This window comes from Eumetopias jubatus, unplaced genomic scaffold, assembly GCF_037043125.1.
Source record: "Eumetopias jubatus isolate StellerSeaLion01/CBP00866 unplaced genomic scaffold, mEumJub1_p1.0 scaffold_3, whole genome shotgun sequence".
NCBI lineage: Eukaryota > Metazoa > Chordata > Mammalia > Carnivora > Otariidae > Eumetopias > Eumetopias jubatus.
Genome location: NW_028274809.1, coordinates 26,700,386 through 26,719,505, shown reverse-complemented (window position 1 = coordinate 26,719,505; position 19,120 = coordinate 26,700,386). Strand labels below are relative to the sequence as shown.

The following is a 19,120-nucleotide window of genomic DNA, read 5'->3' as shown; positions in this document are numbered from 1 at the left end:
ACACCTGGCACAGGGTGAATGCCCAAGATGGTTTTCCCTCTTTCCCCCTGAAAATGAAAATGCTACTTATTATAATGAAGAGTATTTTGTGATTTCAGATAGATACATTTAAAGACTACTTTTTAAAGTAGTCTTTAGAGCTACACAATTTTCATTTGCTTATATATTTTACAATATGTCATGTCTTAACTTTCTTGATGATGCACTGTCACTTTACTTGTTTTAATACCAGACCTATTTTTTTAAAAGAAGCAATGATAGCAAGTAATACAAATGCTATTCTTATCAAAAGATCAATAACACTCCATTATGCTAATGAACAAAAATTCCCACTCTACAGTTGTTAATCATGCTAAAATTCTTTTAAAATCCAATAAATAATGTTTACTAGCACAGGATGAGAACATCATTCAGATTGATGGCCAGTCTGTGACTTGTATTTACATATAGTCATCTGAGATGAAGTTCAGAATTTGACTCCTAAATGGAATATAGCCATGTATTTAGTATATATGTGAATGTCCATAGACTGGACTGGGGAAAACAAAACAATGTTTGTAATGAGGTTGGCATTATGGAAATAACTGAGGAGTTTTCCATGTCCATGAGAAAGTGAAAATTATAGAAATTCCTTTCCTTGAAGGGTGGAGTTGAACATGTGTCTTGCTGAGGATGATATATGAAATCCCAGCCTAGTTCAGGGTGACAAGACATTAGACTAGTGTTAGAATTATCGACTCAGCGTCCAGGCTGCTAGTGCTTGCTCCCATCAGAACTCAGTTTGCCATCTCCAGCACATGAGCTTAGCAATGGCAGCCCACGGGAGACTTCCAGAGCAATAGCCATTCTTACCAACTCAGGTGATAGAGAGCCGTGATTCAGACAGCTTCAGCAAAAATTTCTCTTCCCCACTTGAATTCACTGACTTTCTCCTTTTCCTCTTAAATTGTTTATTGCTGCCCAAGGGCATGCTAGGAATGTTGATGGTTCTAGGCAGTTCCCCAAATTTATAAGCTGGTGTAGTAGCATTAATCGACCTAGAGTGATAACATATTTTACAGTGAATTTCTTTAGGTTTTGAAAAGTTTCTGTTTACTCCATGTGATGTGAGTTGTATCATGTAGGATTCCAATGCCTGTAATGCATATGCGCTGGGATTTAGATGTTAATCTGTTAACTTCACGTTACTGGATCACTCTGCAGGGAGTTTAAGAAAAGTTGAGTCTGTCAGAGTTTTTAGTGGAGCTGCAACGTTTGCATAAGCTCTATCCGTTGGCTTTCACAACTGAGCTATCCACTTTTTAATATGTCTATTTTCCCCACACTTGCTCATCTTACCAACACCGACTCTTTCACACATAATGCTCCTCCCATGTAGCATTTTCATAAATACTTACTACAAGAAAAAATATGCTTATTTTGCTCTGTTAAAAATTACAAAAACCTCACCTATATTCCTTGCCTCCATTAGCATATAGAGAGATTCAATTTTGATCATGCAAATAAACCTGACCTGGAGGGCAAAAGTACAAGTACCATAAATCAAATAAATCAAATGTCAAATGTCTTCATCAGCCAGGTTCTCCTGATATAGCTGATTCCCTAAGATAACAAAAGAATGGATTTAGAATTATATCTTTCAATATAGAAAACTGAATTTTGATTCAGTCAAACAATTCTGAGTGCCTTTCAAGTGTAAGATGACAATCAGAAAACTTACTGACTACATATCAGTCACTGTTCTAAGCACATTATTTCATTTAGCTTTTACCACAACCTAAGGAGATCAGTAATTATCCTGATTTTACAGTTGTAAGCTGAGGCACTGAGATATTTAGCAACTTCCTTGCTATCACATGCTAATAAATGACAGATGTGAGATCAAACCTGAGCAGGACTCCAGAGCTCAGGATGTTTGATATTTCACCCCTTTGCTGTATGTAAATGTGTGTATATGTATATACACACACCTATATATGAATACATACATATATATGTATTCACACATATAATTGTATACATGTATGTTGAGGGGTGTGGAAAGGTGAATTAAAGAGCATCTGAGGGAAATAAGTTTACATAAAATAGACACTTTCAATATAGTAATGATATTCAGTGAAGGATGACAGTCCCATCACCATAGAACTAGCACAAAGTTTTCAACTATGTTAGTAATTAATAGACAAGCACAGGTACAAGGATCTCTCAGTTGAACCCCTTCTGCTATAAGTAAGGAAGGAAGTCAACTGTAATAAAGCTTGTTTATGAGCAGGGACTATTTCAGGACATTACACCCCAAACATTTAAATTTACAACATCAAGTTGAATTAGCAATTTTAGATTGAAAGATAATAGTGATACTTAAAAAAAACAACAACAACATGAACAGGCAAGAAAAAAATCGTGAGGGTGCTAATTACCAGCTTTGAGCATCTGCTTATCGTATGTTTGTGTCTTTTTAATTTTTTTATTTCCTTATTTTGATTTTGGGTGCTTTAGCTATTTCTGATTGACATATCAAAAGGAATCTGTTGTTGTCCAATTTAGATGTTTAAAAATAGGGGATATGGCCATTGTCATACAGTTTATACCATGTAAGAATAGGAGGCTAAGATTTGGATCTATTTCTTTATTAATTGTTGGTATAAATTTAATTTACTGTAGATTAATGTACAAATTATGCAGGAATTCCTTTTGTCCAATATTCTATAGGCTTCTTTGTTTTTTTTTACTATTTTAATTCTGATAATATTCTTTTCCTCCTTTGCTGCCACTTACTGCTATATTCAATGTAGCATAAAAGAGTAAAGTACAATTTTGAAGGGACCAATTGTCATCTGAACATCACTATGTTCAGTGTGATAAACTGTGTCCATTGGTGAGTGCTGAAAAATCATAGGTGTGCTTATTGCTTAGGAAAACAATCTAGGGCAAACCTGGTAAGTTCCACTTGGGCATTCAAGTGCTAAATTGAGCTCAGTAAAGTTGGCCATTTTCCTGCAGCCACAAACTTCTGGCAGATGTAATAATGCAGGTGTCACCTTAGCTGGAACACTCCCTTTGAATGTCCTCTCCTACACATGTTAGTTTCTATTGGCTTTTTATTTAACTTGCTCATGAGGCATGGCAAAACCAGATAAGAACATTTTGTCTTTTATTTGATTAAAGTTTTTTTGGGGAAAAGTGTCACCTAAAAGTTGTTAAAACTTAGATATAAGACAGAAAAATGTTGGTACTTTGCTTTCCAATGATAATTTGCCATTTCTGATAGAAGAAAACCCTAATAATGAGAAACTTTAGTCTTAAAGGGCATTAAATATAGAAATAATTTAGGGAAAGAAATATATATATTTCCTTATATCTAACATATAATTGCGTGTTATAATTTTGATGATACTTTACTCTGGACATATGTTTGTGATGCCATTAGTTGTTTTCTCCACTCCAGTCTGAACATTCATATATATACTAAGTATATATGAATGAGGGAATGGTGATGGTTGGATGCTTTAGTGGAACCCATTGTCTTGATTTGCAGAAAATAGGTTATGTCCTCTGACCTCACTACCAACTCACACTGTATTTCTGAGTTTTAGTTTCTCTCTAGTTAAAAACAAAACAAAACAACACAGAAAAAGCAAACTCCGTTCTTATTTTACTGGGAAGCCATGCAACTAAGATGAATATATAAGTGTATTATGTGTGAAATAATTAACTCTAAAGGAAAACAGTTTTATCAATTATTACATATTACCATTCTATGGTTTTAGTCTTCATACCCTAAACCACTTATCTAATAAACCTCTTCAAGAATACTAAAAATTGGAGCTTACATGAGAAAGTTGTTTTTTTTTTTTTTTTTTTTTCTATTTGAAAGAGGAGTATTACTGTGGGAATTTCTATGCCTCTGTGAATTAATGCCAAAAATACATTTTATTTTAAATCTGTTTTATGTTCCATGTGATAAGATATTTTAGGTGATATCATAGATTTGATAGGCCGCCATTAATTTTTTTAACTAACAATTTATTGAATCATATAGAATGTAAAAGTTTGCAGCAAATATTTAACGTTCTGAGAATCTTCATTGAATTCACTATTTAAATAGTGTTTACAAATGTGTATTTTGAAAGTGTGAGAGAGAACTTGATTCTGGCATGGGCAAAATAAATGTTTTACTCAAAATGTTTCAGAGTGATATTTAGATAATTCATAAAATGGATATTATATATTTTTGTGTATTGATTCTCAAATATTTGATAGTTCAAAAAAATCTTAAGTTGAATTAAAATAACATATACTCATAATTTGCATGTACCTATTAATAGTCAAGAATTAATAGACAAAGCTTATGTCGATATCTCTGATCTCAGCATGATGAGTTATGTATTTACTTGATGGCATTTCTCTTTATTAGGAGCTCTTATTGGGCCATATGGTATTTGTTCATCTACTCAGTCATGAGTATTTATTGGGTACCTACTCTGTGCAAGACATGGTACTAGGTCCAGTGCCATTTGTCTATGGATAATTGTTAGTCATTAACATGCCTTCACTGGGTTTATAATCTATTTTTGAATATTAAATATATACACGTGGCTATACAGAAGACAGATACTTTTAACAGACCAACTAGAGGCAGGAACACAAAGCCAGGAAAGTTAAATGGAGGTTAAAAACAAAAGCTCTAAGGCCTCTGCCTATGTTATCTCACGTAAATGTTAATTTAAGAGTTCCTAGAAGGTGTGCATCCCTACCTCATATCTTATAAATGAAACAGTTTATAAGTGGAACCCATTGTCTTGATTTGCAGAAAATAGGTTATGTCCTCTGACTTTATGTCCACTCAAACTTTTCAAGATTTCAGAGGTAGTGCCTGTTGGAGCCAGGATTTAAGTTCAGGACTTGCGGAATCCAAGGACTGCCTATATCCCTTCAATATATTCCCATATATGTCCTTCAATATATCCCAGTACCAGGAGAGCCAAGAAAAGAGAGATTTTTAAAAGAAAATAAATAAAATGGGAATACATTTTCAATAATATTGCATGGTTTGGGGAGAGTAGTTAGGGAGAGAATTGAGCAAGTCCACCAAATTTGGTGATCTGGAGGAAGGAGCAGGAACTAGACTATAAGGACCGAATATGCAAGAAGAGAGGAAGCAGGTAAATGAATGAATTTTACTTAGGAAGCAACAAATCATGTTTGCTCTTACTTTGTTATGTTTCATAAAAGTGAGAATCTTACTGTAAAGAAATTAAGTCTATGAACAGAAATTAAAGTGGATGTTATCTACCTCTTTGTTCAATGTAGGTAGTAGTTGGAACCACATAGTTTCATTTCAGTGTTCTGTAATTATTTGATACATGTGGGTACCATCCTCCAATTAAATTGTAAATTCCATTAGGGCAAATTTCAAATATCATAATGTCTTAATAGGTTTTTATTATAATCTTTTCTTAAGAGCTTTTGCTGATTCGTGTGAACACAGAATGAAGTTCACTGTACTAAGGCATAGCATCAGCTCTGAAACAGATATGAATGGCTTCCAATTCTTATTGATCATACATTTTCTTGGGCATTGGCATAGAGTGTCTTCCATTGAACAAACACTCAAAAATATTTGTGTGATAATATGCCCATTAAATAAATGAATACATATTCTTGGTAGAAAATGAAAATCAGAATTTCTTAGTCATGACAAAGAAGGGAAATTGGAGTAGAAAAAAAATAGATTTACCTGGTTGCTTCAAGAGGCCCACAAAATGATTACCTGAGAAATATGTAGTCCAATGGGTTGGAAAACATTGTAAATCAGCATCTCTATGTTTTCATTTTTTTAAGTGACTATATATCTACTGATTAAGTAGGAAGACTTTGAATAAACTGCTTTCTACTAAAAGGGGATTTATCTAATTGTCTTATATTATCAAATGGAGATTTATATACACTGGAAGCATTATAATACCTATATGTACATTACAAAATCTCTATTGCCTGTTGACAACAAGCCAAAATTTTTATATTTTTGATTAAAAACAGAAAACTATCTGGGTTTTCAAAATTGCAAATTTTCTTAAAAGTTGTTGTGAGAAATATTCACTGGTATTTACAGTTGTGGTGAAGGTTCTAATTTAATTACCCAGCGAAGAAGGTTAAGGCAAAAAAGATATATTATTTATAAGACAGAGATCTATAGTTCTCTGGTGACCTAAAGGTGCATTTCCATTATAATGCGGGTGGAAAATATCACTAGTCTATTTTTGTGGATGGTGAAACTGAGTCACATTGAGGTGTGTGTCATGCTTTCTGTCACAGCAGTCAGAGGAAAGCAAGGAATCTAGCCCAGGGCTTCTGCCTGTGGTTCTAGTCACTAACCCTTTTCAAAAGCTTCTTTTTAGAGATATGACTTTTAAATCAGACAGCTGGAGATCAGTTCCTCCTTAGCTATCAAGTTGTGAGCTGTGTGTTTTCCTGCCTGAATTGTTGACCCCACTTAGAGCAGAAGCATTGTAAGAGATGTGCCCTTCTCTAGAACTCTTGGGGGGAAAATGCAGGGGCCTGGCAGGGAGAAAGCCTTGGCGAGTCACCTTTAAAAGATGTAAACAGAATTTTCATGGGTATGGAGAGCTGGGATAAGGGGTTTCCTTTTACATTTTGCCATATTTCAAATAGAAGACTGTCTATATACATGTATACATGTACATACATACATACATATACATGTATTTTTTCTTTAAATAAGATGCAAACACCTTATCCTCCATGTTAATGCAGGTCAGTAAAAATCTGAAGTGTACAATGGAAATTACATTTACACAAAAGAGTCTGGCTCAGGTGTAGTTACAGAAGCTAGATAATCACTCACTGGCCCCCAGAATTTTTTCACCTGCTCATTCATACCTAAAGTGTCTTTGTGGTGGCGTAGAGCCTCTGAATCTGCCCTTGGAGGTGAAATGCATGATTTTCATCCTGAGGAGTGTAGGGTAGTGGCCATGCCTCAAACCCTACCCTACCACCTACTCTTCAGCGGATGGACTGATTCAATTGACCATCCTTTGCTCTAGGCAGCTTAAAGGGAGAGCTACTCAATTTGCTCTTGACTATAGTCATTAGCATGAAGTAAATGAGAATTTTTGCTGTCTTGGGTGTTAATGCTTATTTTTATGTCTTCTTCCGAAAAACACTCAGTGGTAAAGAATTTTGATTTCCATGTAGGTAGTAATCCTCAAATTGACATAGATCTAATGCGATATAGTCATCAGGAATTTAAAACTAGATTTTTTTCACATCCTCCTAGAAATGACTTTCCATTTTACCTCCTTTCTAGAAAGGGCTTACATTTGCTCATTCAAGAACTAAAAGATTTGGTCAGAAATTATTCCTATGTATGTTACATTTAGCAAGAAAAAAAAATCTATGCGATTATCAGTAGACAGGCTTCAGTTAAGTAACTTATTTTAATACGATTCTAAGTAATAGTTTCTAGAAGTCAAAGAAAGTTATATATTGAAAGTTATACTGTTGTTTCTTGCAACAACACATCTGATAGGTGGAAAACTACCCTGTTGAAACATGACTTCCTTTAAACAAAAATAATGGCGAGGTTCTAAAATATAAGACTTCCAAATAAATTTATTTGTGAAATAACAGATTTTAAAGCATCAAAGAATGCTCATTTAATCTCAATTTTCTACTGAGGCCTTATACAGTATTAATTTTTGTTTGTTGGATTTAAATTCTGGACATATAAGAAACCTATATTTATGGGAAAAGCCAGGATTTTGCTTACTGAATACATCTTCTTAATTTGGGGGAAAGGATCTATTGAACAGATTTAAAATTATAAGAAAATTTATTAATCAGAAGTAAGAGAAGCAATATTCTATAGTATGCACTTTTCCCTTTAGTTCAATCTGATTGGGTGAAAGCTGCTTGATTAGTAAAAACATGATTTTTGAATGCAACAGAACACTTTCTTATACACTAATAGACATGACTTACTATGATAGGGTGCTTTCTGTTTGTTTTTCATAATAATTCTGGATTATTGGAATCACTAAATATTGGTAAAAAAGATTCATAGATTAAAAATTGCCTACTTAAAAATATCTACAGTATCATTTGCTCATAAGCTTTTCTTCTTTGTTTGATTCTGTTGTTTTTAGTAGCCTTTAAGGTGAAATACAGTTTTAAGTGTCTCGTCCCTCGAAAATCAACACTTGTAATATCGTAGAATTATTGCCATAGTGCCAGGTGGACCTAGATCCTAATAGATAATTTTCATGCTGGTGTGCTTTCACATGAACATGGGATCATTGGGTATTGTTTGTCCTGTAGATGAGTGGTAAAGATCAAGGTGTTCTTTAAGTCCTCCAAAGACCTCACAACTATATAGTAACAAAGCATCGTGCTTTGAAGAATTAAGAGAAAATACCGGTAATTACCCAATGGCCTAAATTTCATCCTTTGCTTTTCTAAACATGATTGCTGCTTTTGAAAAATGTCTTTTGCATTTCTCTTAAGGAAAGAGGTAACGACCTGTCTCTTTGAGAGAAAAGATGAGAAGACAAATAACTTCCCTGCTTATTGGGCCTGGGGCACGGTCTTTTTTTTTTTTTTAAGATTTTATTTATTTGAGAGAGAGAGAGAGAATGAGAGAGAGAGAGCATGAGAGGGAAGAGGGTCAGCGGGAGAAGCAGACTCCCTGCTGAGCAGGGAGCCCGATGTGGGACTCGATCCTGGGACTCCAGGATCATGACCTGAGCTGAAGGCAGTCACTTAACAAATTGAGCCACCCAGGCGCCCTGGGGCACGGTCTTGAACCTGTGAAATGCCAAAAAGAATCCGTGAAGCCGTGTAAAAGTCAGGGGAGAGGCTGATGGGGGGTCTCGGGACAGAGAACACAGATCTTACTCGGTTCTCCGCTCTTATCGAAGCAGGTGTCATTACTGAACATCAGGCCCTCATGTTTTCTCAGCTTCTGCCTTTTCGGGGATTTTTAAAAAGAAGATAATAATAAAATCACAAGCCCATCCCGTAACTGTAGGCCAAGTGGAGTGCTCATTTTCACATTAGAGCTTGTGCAATCTGGAGGGAAATTTGTTTAGTATTACTTGTGAGTTGGTGGATCAGATAAAAGCCAGTCAAGTGGAAGAGAGAACTGTGTGAAGTGTGCTGGTTCTCCTGGTAATTTCGATGCTGCAGGCGTTCCTCCAGTCAGTTAATAGATTTCCCCAGCTCCTTTAAGCCAGGTGAAAATTTCCTCATTAAGGGGAATTTATTCCATTTCCTTTTATCATTTATTATTGAAGACTAAGTGTGAGTGGAGGAAGTTTCGGAGATGACAGGGTAGAATTTTAAACAACAACAACAACAAAATCTACATTGGAAGTCGGAGAGACAGGAGAAAGGCTCATATTGTTTATAAAACCAGAGAACACACAAGAGACTTCCTGCCGTAGAAGCTAAGCCATGCTGTCTTAACCATTAAAAGATTAGGGCAGAGTGTGTAAAAGTCTGATTGTCTGTTTTTAAGGTGTTTTTCCCCCTCCCAAAATTTCAGAACTGTCATTTTGTGCTGCTAAGTAGAGAGGAACTGAAGATTATGAAAAGACTAGCGTCACAGCTATTTGATGTTTCTTTGTGTTATTGTTTAGATTTTTTTATGCAATGATGGAAGTGTAACCTTTGCAGAGTTTGCCCTTGAACTCTGAAGGCAAGATAAGCTGGGAGGGGAGAGAAAAGTTATATATAAGGCATGTTTTCAAGGATGCAGTGAAGATCAACATGAACATACTAGTACACACACATACATACCAAATAACAGAAGGATACTTTATTGTACATACTTTAAAACTGAGTGCTTTTGTGCAATATGCTCCATTCAGCTGATCACATTCTTGCTTGGTATAATGCTCCCATGATTTACAAAATAATATAAATGGAGCATTCCCTATTGAGGCTTCAAAAGGCAGTTTTGAATTACAAATTCAGCATTTATATTTCTTTTACTAATTATTCTATTTTGAATTTGTTCCAAATTAAGGTTTTTATTTTCCTTTGGAAAAATAGACATATTATAGCCCTGTCCCTAAAATAAGCTTTCATCTAACTTGATTTCTTAAAAAAAGAAAGTCTCCCTCTAATGGAAGTTCTTTTTAGCAGGCAAAATGGAGGACAGCCCAATGTGGGCAGATAAAGATGAGGAGCATGTATCTGAATCTCTACATTGTTAAATGAGCTTTATGTTCACTTAAGATTATTCATCTTGCATTTGACTCTGAAGAGGTTTAACCTTATCTAAATCACTGGCCCAAAGCTAATGAATCGTGTCTTCAAACTGTCTCTTCTTTTATTTTATTATAATGGAACTCAAAATATAATTTTGTATCAGAACAAGTAGGGAATAGAGTCAGTTTCCTTCCCTATGTAATGACATGCTGGCCAGCTTTGTGTTTGCAAAAGCAGCAGAGAGAGTGAATGAGGGAAATATAGAGAGAGGCTACCTACCTGCTTCCTGTCCTGGAGTTTGGGGTACCCCACAGAATTAGGGTAGCACTGAATGTGGGAAGGGATCTAGTTTATCCATGTCTTTGTAACTGCTGTGCTGGGTCAGAATCAACATGTATTTTATCAGTGAGGAGGACTGAAATGCTTTACACTAGTTCATGAACATGCCTGGAAAGTAGAAATTAATAACCAGAGAAATTATAAATAAAATACTATAGAAGATACATCACTTTGAACTCCGTATGAACATACCTACCCAATATTTGCATTCAAATTAAAATAGATGAACATGATTACATTCATATGCCATTCCAATTTAATACACCCTAATTTTCAAGATGTTTAAAAATGTCATATCATGCTATTGATCTAGCTATTTGAAGATTGAGCAAAAGTTAAAAAGCTGTTCTGGGTTCACCAAGAAAATATTCTGGGAATCAGCTTGTGAGCATGCACTCTGCAAGTCTGGCTTGATAACATCTGTTTTGGAAATCTCACCTGGTATGAATTGTGGGGGTGCCTATGGAGAAGTAGTTTTTCAGCCCCATTCTGAAATTCTATCATTTGTGACTCATTATTCTGTGTTACTGTTGCTCTTCTCAGGCATCCCCTTTAAATAATGAAAACTCTCTGGTGTGGGGATACTATGGGGAGCAGTGATGATTGAGTTAGTCTTAGTGACAGATAGCTGTTTTTTGCCACCAGAGCTGAGCACAGAATTAATTCACTTTACTTTTTTATGCACGAGGCCAATTCTATCAATCAGTCTTTCTTTTTCTTTCTTTCTTTCTTTTTTTATTTGCTTGTCGGTAAGAGTACAATTTTATTTGGTGAGTGGAGGAGGAAGACTTTGCATATTTGCTGGAGATGTCTTTATATGCTCTACTGGACTCTTTGGTGGGGAATAATAGGAGGAATTATGCATATTTCAGCAATAGAAAAGACTGCACTGCTGAATGTGGACAAAACAAATGCAAATATATTTCATCCCTAATAGAAATGTGAGGAATCTAAATGGGGTTTTTTGTGTTTGTTTAATACCATTATTTATAATTTTCATTTAAAGCCATGTAGCAACCTTTGAAGAATTCACTGATATTCCTTATAAGAAGAAATAAAAATAAATCATTCAAGGCAAGGGAAAAAAAAACATGACCCAAAGAGCTCGAGATAAATATATTACTTCTGGTTATCTTTGGACTTGAAGAACTTGCATTTTTACTAGTCCGTAGTCATAATTACAGGTGTGATGGCTCTTTTCAAGGCATATTTCCTAAGTGTGTCTGGATTACTGCTCTTCAGGTTAGGATTTAGTCATTTAAGTTAGTGTGGCTGCTGATATAGTAACATAATATGGGTTTTGCCTCAGATAGTTATTGCAGTAATAAAGAAATGTCTTACTGGAGATCTGTTTATATTTTTTCTTTTACTGCTATTGCACAATTATGGGAAAATGTTCTAGCAAGTAGCTAGAAAAATCTAAGGGTAAGAATTGGCTTAATGTTATATGTACAGTATTTCTCCACCTAACTCAAGCTTCATACTTATGTTTTTAACAAAATTGCAGATCACAGAAAAAATGTGTAGCCTTTCACCATGCAGGTAAACATTAATATGATTTATTTTTCATAACTCACAATTAAATATATTTATTTAAAAAGAACATCATGCATAGTTCTAATTTAGAAAAATGGCTTATTTATCAAGTACTTCCACTTTGAGGCTGAATGCACACTTGCACATAAACAAATGAGCAATTGATTTAGGAACATAATCTTGGCAAAAAGTGAAAATATGCATTTCCAAAACAAATAGCAACAAACAAATTCTTCTCCTGCTTTTGTCTCAAATTTTTTCTTTTTTGCAAGACTAAAGGTAAACACCAGAAACTTGGGTGTTTCAAAAGCCCTCAGGAGCTCAGCAGTCATCCCTTGGGTAAGGCCTTTCCAGACTTCCCAGTGGCAGCTGGGAGCATTTCCCCTGAGCCCCAGCCTTCTCTTACATACATTTTCTCCTCAGCACCTCTCACAGTGCAGGCACATCGATGGTTATTTGTTTGTGTCCTGATTACTCTGACCTCCCTGAATGTAGAGATTCGGTATTTTATCTCTCCATCACTAAAATAGGTTGCACAGAAATAAAATTAAATAAGATAAAAACAGAGAGGGAGGCAAACCAGAAGAGACTCTTAACTATAGAGAACAAACTGAGGGTTGCTGGAGGGGAGGTGGGTGTGGGGAATGGGGTAACTGGGGGATGGACATTAAGGAGGGCATATGATGGAATGAGCACTGAGTGTTATATGCAACTGATGAATTCTACCCCTGTAACTAATAACCTACTCTATGCTAACTAAATTGAACTTAAATAAAGAATTTTTAAAAATAAAATAGGTAGCACAGAGCCTGAGACACAGTGCGTGTTCACTAAGTGTTAAAGCACTGATGTAAGAATGACAGTGAACGTTGCCCCACTTTCACCATTCATAATTTTCTACTAACTACAAATCCTCAGTATGTTTTCTATACCTGCCATGCCCACCACGGTCTCAAATTATGGCAGATGCAGTTGCCCTTGCCTATAGTACATCTGTCAACTCCTTCATCCATATAAAGCTGAACTTTCCTTATGACTCTGTTCTCTTCCCTCTACTGCCATAGTATTTCTCCACTACATCCACTCACATTGTTATCTCTTTTCTCTGACCTCACATTGCACCACACAGCTTATCTCTCCATAAAATGTTTTGAATTGCTCTCTATCATTGCATTGTCTCAAATACTGTTTTGTATCTTCATGAGCAGCACTGCCTAGGTAGAAATTTCTGTGACGATAAAATATTCTGTAATCTGCACCATTTAATACAGTAACAGTAACCACTGCCACATATGGCTATTGAACACTTGAAATGTGGCTAGTGCAACTGTGAGCCTAAAATTTAATTTTAAAAATTTTAAATTAATTAACATTTATAATTTAAGTAGTCACATGTGGCTAATTGCTACCATATTGAATAACATAGTTCTAGAGCATGAGGCCCAGTACTTGGCACCCATCGCAAGTGACTAATAATACTTAATGCAGATTATGTTCAAGAATTTGACAGGAAAACGTGTTGCTCTGGGAGAATGTTTATCAAATACTTGGGGCCTTTAAAAAATCAAAATGAGACATTAAATTTATTGGGAAGAAATAATGAATTAACTTGAGAGAGAGAAGGAAATTTAAGTGCCTTAGAAAAAGCAAATTGACTAGGAAGAGACATAGCTGTAAAAACCCAAACTAATACTGATATCCAAAAGCCAGAGGAATAGCTATTAAATATACCAGCTTGATTCTCTCTTCTCTAAACTCAGAATATGAATTAATTAAAGAAGATTGAAGAATAGAATGAACAAAATGCAATAGGTTTAATTCAACTACATTCTATTAGCAGAATTTCAATGAAAATGTTTTATTTATTATTAGATCTTCTGAGAACATACTGTTATATTTTAATTTCGTTGTATTGACTATCAGACTGTTATAATTGAATTTTATTGTATTGACTATTGCTTGAAATAGCTGGCCCATAGCTATTTAGTTAGATATACTTTTACAGAAATGTTTTATTCTTCTGTACCTTGGCTTTTTACAAATTTTTTTGTACATTTTGAATTCCAGTTACAAGCTGATTTCAATAACTTTGTCTTTTCTATAAAAGCTGTTGAAGTCCAGTTTCCCTTATTCACTTAATAAATATTTATTGAATGTTGTCTGTGGACTAGCCTGCTAATCTTTGGGAATGATCTGGTAAATGAGCCAGATGTATTCTTTGTCATCATGGAACATGAATCTAGCAGGAAAAAAGTCAGGTTGGTGAATAAAAGCTAAGAAACATTAAAAATATTGGCACTATTGACATGCTAAGTAGTATGGTTCCAACTATGCTCCTGGCTCCAAGCAAATGAGTCAGTGAAGAGCCCAGGAAGATCTATGGGTGAGGGCAGACCGAGAAATCTTCATGGGTGAAACATGGCTCTAGTTGACCTATAAAGAGTGGCTGGGAGTTGGGGAGCAGCTGGGTAGGTAATAGGAATGTCAAAGTCATTACAGGTGAGAGAAACAACACAAATACAGTCTATACTACCGGTAGGAAATAATCATAGAGAACTCTCTTGTCGACATAGACAGACATGTGATATTAGTAAATAGGGGCAGTTTATGGAGAGTATACCCAGTCTGACACAATGTTAGGATTCCTAGGTGAAGGTGATTCCTGAAGATGCTGTACATAAAGACCAGAGCATAGGTCAGGCATTAGAGAAGGAGCTACAGATTTGGGAATTATTGACTACTTATGCTGCTTGAGCCAATGACAGTGGTGAAATTTAGAGGGAGAGAGAAGGTAGACATTTAGTCTTAAATCTGGTAACAAAAGATAGAGCCTTGGGTGGGGGAGAAAACCAGTAAATGATTTTTGTGAATTATAAAGTAGGATGAGCAGCAACTTATCAGAGCCAGAGGAAGATTATCTTTAAAGAATGAAGCATCAGGCAGGTCATATGTCGACAGGTTGAGGAGAAGAAACTTGAGAAAAGTTTCCTAGATTTAATAAGGGGAAGGCCCATGATTATTTTGAAAGAGGAGATCCATTAAGAGAGTCAACGCAAAAGCCATTTTTCAGGAAATAAGAGAAGAAGGCGCTAGAAACCACATGTTTGGAAATGTCAGCATTGAAAATACTGAAAGATTTCATAGAGGCTAGAAGATCTAGTGGGCTATTTATTTGTGCATTTTTTAAAGACAGGAGATCTAAACATGTTGAAGATAGAAAATAAGGAGCCTTTGGTGTTTTTGAAATTGAACACAGTTCACTGGTCCTTATTGTGTCTTGTTTAAACTCGAATCTCTCTTTTTCATTAAATCCTAGTGAGTCCATTACAGAAGAAACCCTGAAAAAGTCAAAGGAGATTGGGTTCTCAGACAAGCAGATTTCAAAATGCCTTGGGCTGACTGAGGCCCAGACAAGGGAGCTGAGGCTTAAGAAAAACATCCATCCTTGGGTGAAACAGGTAAAAGTTTCCCTTTCCTCGAAGGGGGAAACATAGGCACCAACTCATAGAGCCATTGCCAATAGAAAGAGGGATGGAATTAAAAAATGATTCTACTTGTCTAATCGATGCCCATGATGCCACCAATTTTATTCAGCACAGGATTGATTTAAGCTTAAAAGGGAAAAGTTGAAGGGGTACTGGGACGTAAAGCTAAGAGTGAGTATGTGGTTTTCTCTGCCTAAATGAAAAAACATCAAAATGACCTCTCCTTTACTTTTTGACCCATGTGCAAATATATCTGTGATAAGATAAATCCTTAGTGTAATGGAGGGACTTGAAATACCCTAGTATGGTGGCTGACCTCTTGAAAAGAATAGTTATCTCTTTTGGCACTAACTTTTTACAGGGTAATACTTTATTTTAAGTGCCCCATCATTATGGTTCATTTAGTATTCATTGTGATAGGGTTGGGCATAATGAGCTCATCTAGTATTCATGGCAATCACACAAGAACTTTCATAGGTGTACCATTGTGGGGTTTTTTTTTTTTTTTTTTTTTTTGGACTTTAGTAGAGGTATGCTTTGGCTTAAAGTACCACCAGCTGGTTTTTGTCCTTTAAAAATCATTGACTTTTCTCCACATGCTCAGGGGGCACATGCATACCCTTTGGTCTCAGGCTTGATGCTGAATATATTCTAGTCAGCAATTATCTTTCTTCCTTCTCACCTGCCTTACACTAGCCTGCCCTGTTGGCCCTGAATTCTTGCTCACTAAGCTGAGCTCCTGGCCTTAGAGAACTGAATTGATTTACTTTTTCCAAATATGTTCAGTGAGACCTTGTCTCCTTCCCCTCTTCCCCATGCTTTAAGGTATTTGTGTCATCTCATTGCTCAGTGCCATAGGTAACTTAAATCCTATGCATTAATTTGCAAACCAAAGACATTCTTACATATAGGTCGTTTTGCTCTGATTTGAGCTGCTTTAGATAGCTGTCTGGGTAAATCTTCCTGGTAACGAGTTCACTATGACCATTTTGCTGTGTACATGAAAAGTACTGCTGTAATCAATCAGTGATGCTCTGGGGTGTGTATTGTTATTTATTGCTCAAATGATAACTAGATTATATCATTGTTCCTCCACCCAATCTCATTTTCAGAATTAGAAAGTAATTGAATTGTACCTACCTTTTTATCTGTCTTTGTATCTGATAGTAAGAGGCATTAAAGGAATATGAACACAGTACAATTTTTTTATTCTGGAAAAAAATACAACAGGGAATAAAATCCCAGTTTATTTATTTATTTATTTTCTCTTGCAGATCGATACACTGGCTGCAGAATACCCATCAGTAACAAACTACCTCTATGTTACCTACAATGGGCAGGTAGGAAGTGCCAAATTGCTATATGCAGAAAGCTCTAGATTTAGTAAATGGTCCACAATGAGGGAATATAATTTTTGTGTTTTTGCTTATCTAGTAATCTTGGTATTAAAAATGACATAATGTGGGTCAGATGTGATAATGTCTTTCCATACTCAGTCTTTTCAGAACTGCCTTAAGATGGTGAAATCAAACAAGTAAAAATATAATAAGGATAACAGTTACATGAACATACAATTATGGTGTGTTCTCATGGCTATTTAATTAAAAAATATTGAACTTATTTTTTGTGACTAAGTAGAGCTTATATGTTATACTTATGAGCTCCCAGAGACTAGTAGAGGATACACGGCAATAAGAGGAAGAATGAGAAAGACAGACTCAGTGACAGGACAAAGAGTTTAATTAGATTGAAGAATAACACACAATAATTTCTGTGTCTTTTTTTTTTTTCTCCTCAGGAGCATGATATCAATTTTGATGACCATGGAATGATGGTGTTGGGCTGTGGTCCATATCACATTGGTAAAGTGATAACTTACATTTACATAAGACTTTATAGTTCATATAGTACTTTTCACACATGTTCATTCTATTATTCTAAGAACTATGAAAACAGATGCTGTTATAATAAGTATTTCACAAATTAAGAAACTGAGGTTCAGATAGGTAAAACCCAAGTTGATATGGCTATTAAATGGTAGAAGTGAGACTCAGATGCAAGTCTCAACTATAATTCCTTCTCCTGTTTCACCATGTCCCCCCTTTTATGTTTTTATCCTCATGAAATAAACAGAGCCTCTCACTGGGATTAGGGAATGAATTACACTTTGACCTTTTCTCATCTGGCACAGTTTTACGCAAAGATTTATATTTGCTCAAGAACTTCATATATCAACCAGAAATTACATTTGTAGACGACGAGATCTGTGAATATATGACTTCTGTTGATATCGAACGCAAAGAGCTTTTATCACTGGTGCATAGACAGAGCATTATATAATTTAATTAAAATGTTCTCAGCAGAAATTGTTACAGCTCACCCAGTCACTTAAAATTAGACATTTAATAACATTAATATAATAATCATAATTTACAGTTACAAGTATATATTTAAATAGACAATGATATTTCTCAACAAGTGTATTTAACATTTAGTCTCACAAGTATTCTAGTATGGAAATGATGAAATACATAATTTAAAATGTATGTAGTCTTACTCTGTTACTTTAAACATAGTTTATTTTAGGTTTTACAATTAATCAAGTGCTTCAGGATATCCTACTTCAGCAATCTTTGGTCAAATATTGAAGTAGGTCAACAGTGTTTATATCTTTACCCCTTTAGTTATCTTAGGCTAAATGGCCTGAACACCTCCACCAGGACCTGCCGTTCTCTTCTGTAGACTTTTCTTCCTTCCTATTCAAATTTTACCTAATTTATGTAACAATTCTGCATTACCTTAGGACTCAGGGAAGACTAACTAGGCTGATAATCAAGTATATACTTAATTGATAGAGAAAATTGGCATGCTACTATATTTGGATAATTATTGTTCTGATAAGGATTTTTAAGAGACAAAATCCTAATGCAAAGGATTAGTACAAATCCCAGGACTTTCAGTTCTGTGGCATCCCAGTAGAGGTGATATTTTGAGGTATTTAGGCCATTATTGTACTTCAAATTCTTTTTTAGAAGGTCACTCACTCTGCATGGGGTGGCCTTGCCAAGCTTAAAAGGGATATGCTTGGAAAGCACAGGATTTTCCAATCAATCAAGATGTGTCAGAGCTCCAAGGCACTTCAGGGATCATTGGGTTTAGACCTCAGACAGCAGAGTAAGTGGATTAACTAAAACGAGAACTCCAGTGTTCTGATCACTAGCTGGACTATTGTGTTCTGAGGTCAGTATGGTCACTTTGAGTTCTTTTCTGCAAACGAGGGTTTTTTAAAAAATCATTACAATGATCTCCCATTAACTTTGAATTTGAATGTTTCAAATATGGAGATTCCCTATTGCAGAACTTAGCATACAAAATAAGCCAACATGTCATTGTTGTTTAATTAGTCCCTGCTTTTCCTACTATTATTGTAGTGTGCATAACGGATCTGAAATTTACATTTTGGAGTTTTAAAAATTGCAATGAGAGGTATTAGCTTCCTTAGCCTTAGCCATAGCTTTCTGCTGCTC

General features: G+C 35.3%; 1 protein-coding gene across 1 annotated transcript in view; it reads left to right on the top strand.

Annotated features, from left to right (window-relative positions):
- Positions 1 to 19,120, top strand: part of CPS1 (carbamoyl-phosphate synthase 1) — a 120,730-nt gene that overhangs the window by 64,351 nt on the left and 37,259 nt on the right. Inside the window, exons 22-24 of the mRNA XM_028112173.2 lie at positions 15,425 to 15,566; positions 16,868 to 16,933; positions 17,392 to 17,455. Coding sequence (XP_027967974.1) covers positions 15,425 to 15,566; positions 16,868 to 16,933; positions 17,392 to 17,455 — 272 coding nt within the window. The remainder of the gene's footprint in view (positions 1 to 15,424; positions 15,567 to 16,867; positions 16,934 to 17,391; positions 17,456 to 19,120) is intronic.